The sequence below is a fragment of the Mustela putorius genome, unplaced genomic scaffold, assembly GCF_011764305.1.
Source record: "Mustela putorius furo isolate JIRA1106 unplaced genomic scaffold, ASM1176430v1.1 tig00000992_pilon_pilon_pilon, whole genome shotgun sequence".
NCBI lineage: Eukaryota > Metazoa > Chordata > Mammalia > Carnivora > Mustelidae > Mustela > Mustela putorius.
In genome coordinates this window covers 2,703,514-2,715,773 of record NW_025421526.1, presented here as the reverse complement: position 1 = coordinate 2,715,773, position 12,260 = coordinate 2,703,514, and the positions used below count along the sequence as shown (strand labels likewise).

The following is a 12,260-nucleotide window of genomic DNA, read 5'->3' as shown; positions in this document are numbered from 1 at the left end:
ACTGCCTGTGTGAGCTTCTAGGATTTTATGGTTTCAGGTTCACATTTAGGTCCTTAATCTGTATAGTTTATTTTTGTGTATGGTGTAAGAAAGTGGTCTAGTTTCATCCTTCTCTAGTTTTCCCAACACCCATTGTTGAAGAGACTGTCTTCTTTCCATTGCATGTTCCTGACTCCATTGTGGAAGATTAACTGACCATGTAATTGTGGATTTACTGCTGAGTTTTCTATTCTGTTCCACTGATTCATGTGTCTATTTTTGTGCCAGTATCATACTGTTTTAATTTTTATTTATTTTTTATTTTTAACATGTATTATTTGTTTCAGGGTTACAGGTCTGTGATTCATTAGTCTCACACAATACACAGGGCTCAGCACAACACATACCCTTCTCAATACTGCTTTGATTACTTCAGCTTTGTAAGTCTGGAATTGTGATACTTTTGGTTTTTTCTTTTTCAAGATTGCTTTGTCTATTTGTGTAGTGGTTCCATACAAATGTTAGGACTCTTTGTTCTAGTTCTGTTAGAAATGCTATTGGTATTTTGATAGGGACTGTATTGTGTAAATTGCTTTGGGTACAATTTTAACAATATTTGTTCTCCCAACCAATAAGCATGGAAGGTCTTTCCATTTCTTTGTATTGTCTTCAATTTCTTTCATCAGTGTTATAAGTTTTCAGAGTAGAGGTCTTTCACCTCCTTGGTTAAATTTATTCCCAAGTACTTTATTAATTTTGGTGAAGTTGTAAAAGGGATTGTTTTCTTAGTTTCTTTCTATTGCTTCATTATTAGTATATGGAAATGCAACAGATTTCTGGATGTTGTTTATTGTGCAACTTTACTAACTTTGCTTATCAGTCCTAGTAATTTTTTTTTTTTGTGAAGTCTTTAGAGTTTTCTACATACATTATCTGCAAAAAGTGAAAGTTTTACTTCCTTACCAATTTGGATGCCTTTTACTCCTTTTTGTTGTTCGGCTGCTATGGCTTGGACTTCCTGGAAGTAGGCTGAATGAAAGTAGTGGGAGTAGACATCCTTGTCTTGTTCCTTACAGTAAGGGAAAAGCTGTTTTTCACCACTGAGTATGATGGCAGCTGTGGGTTTTTCAAATATGGCCTTTATTATGTTGCAGTATGCTCCCTCTAAAATTACGTTGTTGAGAGTTCTTATCATGAATGGATGTTGTTCTTTGTCCAGTACTTTTTATCCATCTATTAAAATAAATCATAAGATTTTTATCCTCTTGATGTATCACATTTATTGATTTCCAAGTACTGAAAAATCCTTGCAACCCAGGAATAAACCCCACTTGATCATGGTGAATGATTTTTTAAAATGTATCATTAGATTTGGTTTACTAAGATTTTCTTGAGGATTTTTGTATCTGTGTTCATCAGAGATGGTGGTCTGTGGTTATCTTTAATTGTGGTGTCTTTATCTGGTTTTAGTATCAGGGTAATGCTGACCTCATTGAATGAATTTGGAAGTTTTCCTTCCTCTTCTGTTTTCTCAAATAATTTGAGAAGAATAGGTCTTAACTCTTCTTTAAATGTTTGGTAGAATTCCCCTGTGAAGCCAGCTCATTTTTAATTTTTGTTTGTTGGGAATTTTTTGATTACTGATTAAATTTCATTGCTGATAATTAGTCTATTCAAATTTTCTCTATTTTCCTGTTTCACTTTCTGTTAGTTCATATGTTTCTAAGAATTTATCCATTTCTTCTAGGTTGTCCAATTTGTTGGCATATAATTTTTCATAATATTCTGACAATCCTTTGTTTTTCTATGATATTGGTTATTTCTCCTTTCATTTATGACTTTGACTTTTTTTTTTTTGATGAATCTGACTAATGGTTTAACAATTTTGTTGATCTTTTCTAAAAACCACCTCCTACTTTCATTGATTGTTCTATTACATTTTTTTTAGTTTCTGTATCATTTATTTCTGCTCTAGTCTTTATTATTTCCTTCCTTCTGCTGGTTTTGGATTTGTTCTTTTTCTAGATCCTTTATTGTAAGGTTAGGTTATTTGAGATTTTTCTTACTTCTTGAGGAAGCCCTTATTGCTATAAACTTCCCTCACAGACTCACTTTTGCTTCATCCCAAAGATTTTGAAGCATTACATTCTCATTTTCTTTTGTCTCTCTCTATGTATTTTTTATTTCTTCTTCAGTTCTTGGCTGACCCATTCATTGTTTGGTAGCATATTATTTAACCTCCATGTAGCTGTGCTCTTTCCAGATTGTTTCTTGTGCTTGTTATCTAGTTTCATTGCATTATGGTCAGAAAAGATGCATAGTATATGACTAATCTTTTTGAATTTGTTGAGACTTATTCTGTGGCCTAATATGTGATCTATTCTGGAGAATGTTCCATGTGTACTTGAAAAGAATGTGTATTCTGTTTTAGGATGGAATGTTCTGCATATATCTATTAAATCCATCTGGTCCAAAGTGTCATTCAAAGCCACTCTTTCCTTGTAGATTACCTGTCCATTGATATAAAGTGGGGTGTTTTAAGTTCCCTACGATTATTTGTTCCTTTCTGCTTGCTATTAAGTTGTTTTATGCATTTGGGTATTCCCATATTGGGTGCATAAATATTTAAATTGTTATGTGTTCTTGTTGGATTCTTCCCTTAGGAGTCTAGTGTCCTTAGCCTCTTGTTACTATCTTTGTTTTAAAGTCTGTTTTGTCTGGGATGTCTGAGTGGCTCAGTTGGTTAAGCATTTGCCTTTGGCTCAGGCCGTGATCTCAACGTCCCGGGATCCAGCCCCACACAGGGTACAGGGAGCCTGCTTCTCCATCTCCCTCTGCCTGCTGTTCCCCCTTTCTCTCTAATAAAAAGAAATAAAATCTTTTAAAAAAAATAAAGTCGATTTGTCCAATATAAGCATTACATCCCCAGCTTTCTCTTGACATACATTTGTATGAAAAATGTTTCTCCACTCCCCATTTTCACTCAACAAGTGTTTTTAGGTTTGAAACGAGACCCACAGGCAGTATATGGACGCGTCTTGGTTTATTATCCATTCCATCACCTTATGTCTTTTGATTGGAACATTTAGTCCATTTACATTCAAAATAATTATTGATATATATTTGTTACCATTTTGGTACTTGATTTGTGGTTGGTTTTGTAGCTCTTCTCTGATCCTTTCTTTTTTTGCTCTCTTTCAAGATATGTTGGCTTTCTTTAATGATATACTGGGGTTCCTTTCTCTCTGTTTTTTGCATATCTACTTCTAGTTTTTGATTTGTAGTTACCATTTGGTCTGTACATAACATTTTCTGCCTACAGCAATCTATATCAAGTGGATGGTCATTAAGTTTGAACCCATTCTTTACTTCTCTCCGCTAATGTTACAGATACATCATATCATATTTAATATCCTTTCATGAAACCCTTGACTGATTTTTACAGAATACTTTTTTAAATTGCTTTAGTGCTTCCTACTTTTTTTGTTCCTACTTATGGTCTTTACTTTCCACTCAAAGAGTCCCCTTTAACATTTCTTGAAGTGGTGGTTTAATGGTCATGAATTAGTTTAACTTTTGTCTGAGAAACTCTTAATCTCTTCTATTCTGAATGACTGCCTTGATGGATCCAGTATCCTTGGCTACCAGTCTTTTCCTTTCAGCACTTTGAATATATCATGCCACTCCCTTCTGGCCTGCAAAGTTTCTGCTGAAAAATCCACTGATAGGCTTATGGGGGTTTCCTTTGTATGTAAAGGTCTTCTCTTCTCTTGCTGCTTTTAAGATTCTCTCTTTATGACTACTTTTTGCTATTTTGCTATTTTATTATGTGGCGTGGTGTGTGCTTCTTTGGGTTGACTTTGTTGGGGGCCTTCTGTGCCTTCTGAATCTGGATCTCTATTTCCTTCCTCAGATTAGGGACATTTCTTTTTTTTTTTTTTTTTTAAGATTTTATTTATTTATTTGACAGACAGAGATCACAAGTAGGCAAAGAGGCAGTCAGAGAGAGAGGAGGAAGCAGGCTCCCTGCTGAGCAGAGAGCCGAATGTGGGGCTCAATCCCAGGACCCTGGGATCATGACCCAAGCCGAAGGCAAAGGCTTCAACCCACAGAGCCACCCACGCAGCCCATCAGCTATTATTTCTTCAAATAAAATTTCTCCACCCTTCTCTCTTCTTCTTCTTCTGGGATCCCTATAATTCCAATGTTACTATGTTTGATGGAGTAGCTGAGTTCACTAAATCTTTTCTCATTCTGTATAGTTTTTTTTTTTCCTCTCACCTGTTCAGTTTGATTACTTTCCATTACTTTGTGTTCCAGTTTGCTAATCTGCTCCTCTGTATCCTCTACCCTACTTTTCCATCTAGTGTATTTTTAATTTCATTTATTGGGTTCTTCATCCATGGTTCTTTTTTACCTCTTTGTTAAGGATGTCAATGATGTCCTCCATTATTTTCTCAAGTCCAGTGAGTACATTTATGATCATTACTTTAAGTTTTCTATCAGGCGTATCACTTCTATTTTCCTTAGGTTTCATACTATGCTTGGCCCTGTTCTCTTGTTTGGAACATATATCTTCTGTCTCCTCATTGTGTCTAATTCTCTGTTTCTGTGTGTTAGGCATGTCATCTCTATCTCCTGCTGTTGAAAGTAATGGCCTTGTGAAGAAGTCCTGTAGTGTCCTGTACGATAATGTCCCCTGTTCACCAGAATCTGACACTTCAGGGGGGTGCCCTGCTGCTGTGTCCTGGCCACTTTTTCCTTTGCTGCAGCACTCTGCAGAGACTCTCTTTTTCTAGTGTGAGCAGTGTTTGGTCCCCAGCTAAGGTCAGGTGTGCAGTTTTAACAAAATGAGTGCTGGTCTGCAGCAAAATGAGACCTGCTGCCACTGCTGGACTGGGTACTGTGAAGTGCATGGGTTGGGAGATGCAGTGTTAGGAAGGTCTGCACTGGTCTTCTAGGGGACTTGAAATGGGGGGACTGAGGCATATGTAACCAGGAAGGGTGGATCTGCTCAAGTGTAGTGTTGGGGGAGTGAGGTGAGCTTGGTGCAAACAAGTTAGGTAGTGTCAGTGTTATGATGGTTCTTAGAGGTGGCCATGTGTTTATTATGCTGGGGTAGGGGGCATGAGAGAAAAATGGTGTCTGCCCACTCCTTTGTTCCTAAAGAGTCCCTCAGTGACCCCTGACCTCTGGGACATGCTCAGGAATGAGTAAACCATTGTCCCACCCATTTTCAAATTGCTGCTTCTAAGCTGTAACTCCGAGGGCTGTTTGTTGTGCTCTCTTTTAAGTGCAGGGATTCAGCTTCCTCTTGCTCTCCAGGCTCTCCCAGAATGGAGCCTGCTGATTTTAAAAATTCCAGGCTTTAAGACCTGCTGGTTTTAAGAACTCATGAAATTGAGCTCCTCTGGCTTCCAAAGCCAAATACAGGGATTCATCTTTCCCGTGAAGGTTCCCTAGTGTGACATAGCTTCTCTGCCCTTCTCATGCCTGCTGCTTTCTCCCCTCTATGGAACACCATGGTCTGTTTTACTCCCCATTGCATCTCTACCCTTCTTACTCTCTTGGATGTGGCCTCTTCTCTACCTTTAGTTATGGAGGTCATTCCGTCAGACTTCAGGTTTTTTCTGGGTTATTTACACTGATGTGTTATCTAGTTGTATCTCTGGGATGTTGTATCTCTAGTTGTATCTCTTAGGATTCTCTTAGTCCACCATCTTCCAAGCCTCCTCTTTATAGCCTACCATTGACTAGAAGCCTTACTAATAACACCAAAAGTCAAATGACACATATTTTGTGTTATATGTATTATATATATTCTTACAATAAAGTAAATTTTAAAAAAGAAAATGTTATTAAGAAAATCCTAAGGAATAGAAAATATATTTACAGTACTATACTGATCAAAAAAAAATCCATGTCAAAAATTCATGCAGTTCAAACATGTGCTGTTCAAGGGCCGAATGTATATTATTCACAACAAATACAGGTTTGGTATGATACAGAATAGCAGTTCTCAGCATCAACACAAACTTGTTGCAAATGTAAATTCTTGGGCCCCACCTAAAATCTGAAATTCTAGAGCCCAGTAACTGTTTTAATAAACTCTGGAAAGTACTCTGATGTACCCAAATATTATTAGAACCACTAACACAGATCTTGAGTGAGTTTTAGAAACACAAAGATCTGAACTGAAATCTCAGATTCACTACTTACCAATTATAGGACTTTGGGCAAGTTCTCAGAACCTTCATTATTGTTTAAAAAAAAAAAGGTATAGTAGTAGAGAAATTCCATGGTTTTTAGAAGGAGCAACTGCAACTACATATACATCCATATACAAGCATTCTATATATAAGCTATCTCTGTGTATATATATAGAAAAAGTAAGTCTCTTTACTACAAACATTTTTATCGCTATTATTTCTAATGTTGTAATACTAAATGTAAATATATGATAATTAGAAGGTCACCAAAAAATGTATTCTTCTATTTACTCAAACAATTTATTCACCATTTATTTACCACGCACTGGCCACGTATGTAGGACACAAAAGTGAAAAGAATATAGACCTCACTTCTACAAATTAGTTTGTAATAATGGAGGTAGATATGCCAACTAATTGTAACAAACCATAAAAAGTGTCATAAGTCCTATTAACTCAAACAATTTAATATATAGCATTTAAGATCTTTTAATATGAAAACTATGACACAATAAGGGCTTTAGTTTTGAAATCAGATTAGGTGGAAAAGATAAAATGCAGATGAGTGTAAAATAAATAAATATGAATAACCAACAATAATTAGTAGAAAATATGGACAAATTAGATTCACATTTTAGGTGATGGAGTCCTAAAGAATAAGTTTTCTTTCAGAATTTACTTTAGTGCTATTGCAGTATTGATTTAAATTAAAACTTATTTTTAAGAATTTCCTCTTAAACAAGACAAAAAAAAAATGCAACATCCTCAAAATAATTTATTAGTACAAAAAGAGAAAAGAAAGGTAATCGCTGTAAGGAGAAATCATCTGCCCAGCCCTTCTTTTCTTTAAAGTATTTGGTTTCTCAGGGACACTCACCAGTTTAACATCTATGCTTGTGGCACCTGCATCCAAGGAGTTTTCAATGAGCTCTTTTACCACACTGACCACTGAAGTGATTATTTGAGAACTTGAAAGGAGGCGCACTGTTGCTGCAGGCAACTGTTTCATTCTAGCTTTTAGGAGAGTAGCTAAAGATAAAATGCAAGTAAGTTGTAAACATACAAATTGTTAAACATTTCTAACTAACAGATCTGATAGCAATAACAATAATTAATCGCAGCTCACATTTACTGACTTCCCACTATGCCAGGCTCTATTGTAAGCCCACACAGTATTAAATACTTTATTTATTACACTATTTTTTAAAATAGGTGGCATTATCACCCTCATTTTATAAGACTGGGGCACAAATCCATACTATGGTAGTAATTAAAGAACAGTAAGAAAAATTGTGCTATAAAGAGTGCAATATCTGATCTACCAGGGTAAGAGTGACCACTGGATAATGTTAGTCTTAAGCCTTAATGGCAATCTCAAAAATCATTAGTCATCTATATGTTTTGATGAATTACAATGTCTTTTTCAAATATTAAGTTTTATTGGAGTTACAGTACTGACACCCTAGCATTACTGTTAATCTAAACTAGTCAGATATCAGACATATCAGATGGCTCTATCTTCTATACTACTGTGTCTAAAACATCATTCTAATCATGTGGCTCCCCAAGATAAACTTCAAATCTCTGTGCCGGCATTCAAAGTCCTTTACATGCATTCCAAACTTACCTCCCAAAATCTCTCTGCCACTGTTTTAGTGTGTGTGTGGGGGGATCCTTTGTCTAAAAGCCTTTCAAACAAAGAACCAAAGGTGGGGGGGGCCTCATATGAAATCCCACATGTAAACATGCAGGGAACAGTGTTTACTTTTGCCTGAATTCTTAATTTCAGAAAAGATTTCAGAAAAATAAAAACTTTAGGTTGACAACATGGAATTCCTCTGTAGATTCAAGACAAAAAAATGGGGAAAAGGGGAACCCTAGGTACTTCTTTAAATTTACCATGACTCACATGCTCACATGATTTGATCTTATGGAATCTAAATCCGAACTAAACAGCAATGCTAAAGATAAACAAAATAAAAAGATATCCATTTAGGATTCTTTCTCAGGCAAATTAAAACATAGAAGAGCAGAATCATATAAAAAAAATAGGTAAGAATGGGAGTACAGCCACTATAATAATTACAGAGGAATTTAAGGGATGCATTTTTGGGAAGAGATCAACACACTGAGTTCGGAATGATATTAACTGGTAACAGTTAATAAATATATTTTGTTTTGTACAAGGCAAACCTGATCAGTACAGTAGAAAAATATACCACACTGGAGTCTAAAAAAACAGGTTTAGAGGTTCACCTTTAATACATGTAAACTGGGGGCACCTGGGTGGCTCAGTGGGTTAGGCCTCTGCCTTTGGCTTGGATCATGACCTCAGGGTCCAAGGATCGAGTCCCACATCAGGCTCTCTGCTCAGCACGGAGCCTGCTTCCTCTTCTCTCTCTCTGCCTGACTCTCTGCCTACATGTGATCTCTGTCAAATAAATAAATAAAATCCTTAAAACAAAACAAAAAAGCATGTAAACTGCAGCAAATCCCTCCCTCTGAAAAATCAATTCATTACCTCCATAAGCGGAGATAGGACTTTGTAGGTTTGTTGTGAGGATCTAGTAAGCAAATACATATAAAATATTCTTAGGGGTGCCTGGGTGGTTCAGTTGGTTAAGCATCTGCCTTTGGCTCAGGTCATGATCCCAGGGTCCTAGAATCAAGCCCCATGTCTGGCTCTCTGCTCAGTGGGAAGCCTATTCCTCCCTCTCCCTGCTATTCCCCCTGCTTGTGTGCTCACTCTCCCCCTCTCTCTAGATGTCAAATAAGTGAAATCTTTTAAGGAAAAAAAAAAGATTAAAAAATAATCTAAAAATAAAATAAAACGTTCTGTAAATGATAAGACTATATAAAATGTACAGTTTTGTGATCCAAGATCTTTATGGAAAGAAATATTGGAAGTTTTTAATACTAGCAAGTGACTTCTAATTAAGCTCTATATTTGATTTAGTTTTAGGGTACAGTTTAAGGGAGAGTAGCTGGAAACAACTACCTTTCAATGGCTTTTTGTGGATCTCAAGTGCTGCGAGGCTTTTCCAGTGAGGAAAAATGTGGACAGGTAGGTTGCTTTACCGTTCTACCATTCACACAAATGAGTGCTATCACAAGCAAAAGGCACCGTCGGCATGCTACCCCAGGTTCAGACTGCAAACAGGCTAAAGGTCTAAGCTGCATTGTCCAACATGGTAATAGCCACTAGACAAATGTGACTGCTGAGCACTTGAAATGTAACAACTCCAAATTAAGATGTTCTAATACACTCTGGGTTTCAAACTTAATATGAAAAAAATATATAAACTTTTACTAAGTTCTTACACTGACTACAAAATGAAATGATTTTCTGAATATATCAGCTTACCTCAATGTATTATTAACTTCATTTTTTTACTTATCTTAATGTGACTATGAGAAAATCTAAAAGTATATATATGTGGTATACATTATAGTTCTATTCAACAGTGCTGTATAGAGCAGTAGTTAACAAAGCAGGCTCTGAAATCATCACTTGCATTATATGCTAGCTCTTATGCTAATAGTTACACAATGCTAATAATTAAAGTCTAAAACTCAATCATCTAATCTATAAAAATGCAGATAATAACATCATACAGTTGTGGTAAGTAGTAAATAAGCTAATGAATATAACTTTTTACAGCATTTGGCATACACATGTTAAAGAGCCTGGGATACATGGGCTACACTGAGTTCCTCTAAACTTAAGAGAATAGGTTTCCTACTCCCTTCTAATCCCGACTCCCACAAAGGTTACATGGCCTGCAATCAGATGAGTGTTGAGTTGAAGAGGTCTTCTACCTTAGTTTGAGAATGCCAAGGATCTAAGAAAACACTGATCAAACGTTAGGTATAAATCTAGCATTACCTCATCTTTTACTCTTTCTGAGCAAGCCCCTTATTAACCTCACCATTTCTGCCTCATTCTCTACAATCTGTCTTTCAAAGTCTATTTTTCCCCCAAGTCCCTAATTCCATCCCAATACTGAAGTCAAGGCAGACCATTATGTGAATTCTAACTTCACACACATCTTACCTCCTCCACCCCACTGTGGCCTCTGGTTTCTTAAAATATTTACACCTCTGTGCACACCCTTCTTCCCTAACTCCCAGGTCTCTGTCTCTTCTCTTAAGAACCTCCACCTAATTTCTTTAACCAGTCTGCCCTCAGGCATCTTGACCTTCAATGCAAAAACAAACAAAAAATTATTCCCTCAACCCTATTACCCCAGTGATTATCTTCTTTCTCTATGAAGCCAAACTATCTTCTAAAACTATATCCCCAACAGAGATCTCTGTCTTTCCACATTAAAATAGGCATTTCTAACAATCAGTGTCAAGGCGACCTCAAGATAATTTGTAAAACAGAATTTATCTTCCTGTTCCCTTCCCCCTACCCTCTACTTCACTTTGCTATTTCCCTTAATAAACACTATCCTTTTTTTTTTTTTAAGATTTTATTTATTTATTTGACAGAGAGAGAGAGAGGGAGAGAGATCACAAGTAGGCAGAGAGGCAGGCAGAAGAGGGGGAAGAAGGCTCCCCGCCAAGCAGAGCGCACAACATGGGGCTTGATCCCAGGACCCTGAGATCATGACCTGAGCTGAAGGCAGAGGCTTCACCCACTGAGCCACTCAGACGTCCCAATCCACACTATTCTTAATTAATAAGACCAGAAATCTCAATCTTCTTTGCCAGCAATCCCATCCTCCTTGTGTCTCTACTTCCTCCTAGTGCAATCCTGTGTATCATCCTAGAGCCAGTCCCACAGCCACTTGTAACATGGTCCTTTCGGACCACCCGATCAGGAAAGATCCTCTCCTCCCTCTACATTCCTAAGGAACTTGGTTCACAGTACTTGTTGCATGTTTATCACACCGTCCTGACCTGCATAACTTCTGAGCACAGGCAATTATATATTATGTATTTCTAGACGCAGCATGGAATAATCAGAGTATTTCACTCACAGTAATCACTTGAAGAATACTAATCAAGGGTCACAAAAAAAATTTTTTTATCAGCATTTCAACGTAAAGCTTAGCTAGAGTGTCCTCCTTCCTGGCCAGTCACCACTGCCTTAATTCCCCCCTTTTATAAACTCTCTTTTACCTGGCTCCTGTCATCTCCTATCTCACCTGTATTTCCTAACCAGCCTTTTTTTCCGGACCTCATTCCCCAGAGCCTTCTATCATCACCATTTGGATAACCCGGAGGAAACTCACACTTAAACATGCCCCAAACTAGTCTCAGGTCTTTCTCTATTTGACGGTCGTTGTTCTTGTGTTTGATAGTAACAGTAACAGCTACCATAAGCAACTTCATATATATATATATATATAAAATCCCATTTTAATCTTCACAACTGCCCTATCGTTCCTCTATCGCAAGTGGAAGTTAAGTCTTCTAAGATGGAAGATCACAGGACTCAAGATCACAAAGCTAGTCCGGGACAGGTGCGCACGTTGGGCTGCGAAGGCCGTGCTCAGCCCGTCTCACAGGCGGCACGAGGATCCCGAGGTCGCGCGAGAAATCGCGACGCGTTCCACAGCCCGCGCACAATCCTCTCGACTGCCCAGATCTCTGCAGCTGGCCCCTGCTCTCTACAGCTCGAGCCGCGGCTCCGCCCCCGCACACTCCTGAAGCAGGGCGGAAGCTCCCGCCCGTCCGCGTCCGCCCTCCGGCCGCTCGGCTCTGGCCGCACCTGGACCTCTCGAGGGCGCTGCCCCCGCTCGTCGGGCGGAGCGCGCCGTCCGTCAGCCTGGCCCTGGCCCTGGCCCTGGCCCTGGCGGAGCCCTTCCCCCCGGCCCCCGGATGCGCAGGAAACTCGCCCCAGCACGCGACCGGTCTCTCCGCGCGGTGGCCCTCGCTCGCTCCTCAGCTCACAGGGCGGTCTCCACCGCGGCCCTCGGACTTCCGACTCCGCCGCGCGCCAGCTGCTCCACGCTGGAGCCCCCCGCCGCGAGAGGGGGCTGCCCTCCCGGTCCTGCCCACGCAGGCTGCCCGAGTTCCGACCCGACACTCATCGCGGGCTCCTCCCCCTCCCGTTTCGGTGTC

At 38.8% G+C, this 12,260-nt stretch overlaps 1 protein-coding gene across 9 annotated transcripts in view; it reads right to left on the bottom strand.

Annotated features, from left to right (window-relative positions):
• Nucleotides 1-12,260, bottom strand: part of PMS1 (PMS1 homolog 1, mismatch repair system component) — an 85,189-nt gene that overhangs the window by 71,892 nt on the left and 1,037 nt on the right. For 5 of the 9 annotated variants that reach the window (XR_006608507.1, XM_045086474.1, XM_013061851.1 and 2 more), the window contains one exon: nt 7,066-7,217. Coding sequence is in view for 7 of the 9 variants with exons in the window: in XM_045086474.1 (XP_044942409.1) it covers nt 7,066-7,197 (132 nt within the window). In the remaining 2 variants the exon portion in view is untranslated. Of the gene's footprint in view, nt 1-942; nt 1,099-7,065; nt 7,218-8,444; nt 8,498-9,186; nt 10,237-12,034; nt 12,142-12,260 lie in introns of those variants that run through there. The other 4 variants (XM_004763369.3, XM_004763370.3, XM_013061853.2 and 1 more) reach the window with 4 other exon arrangements.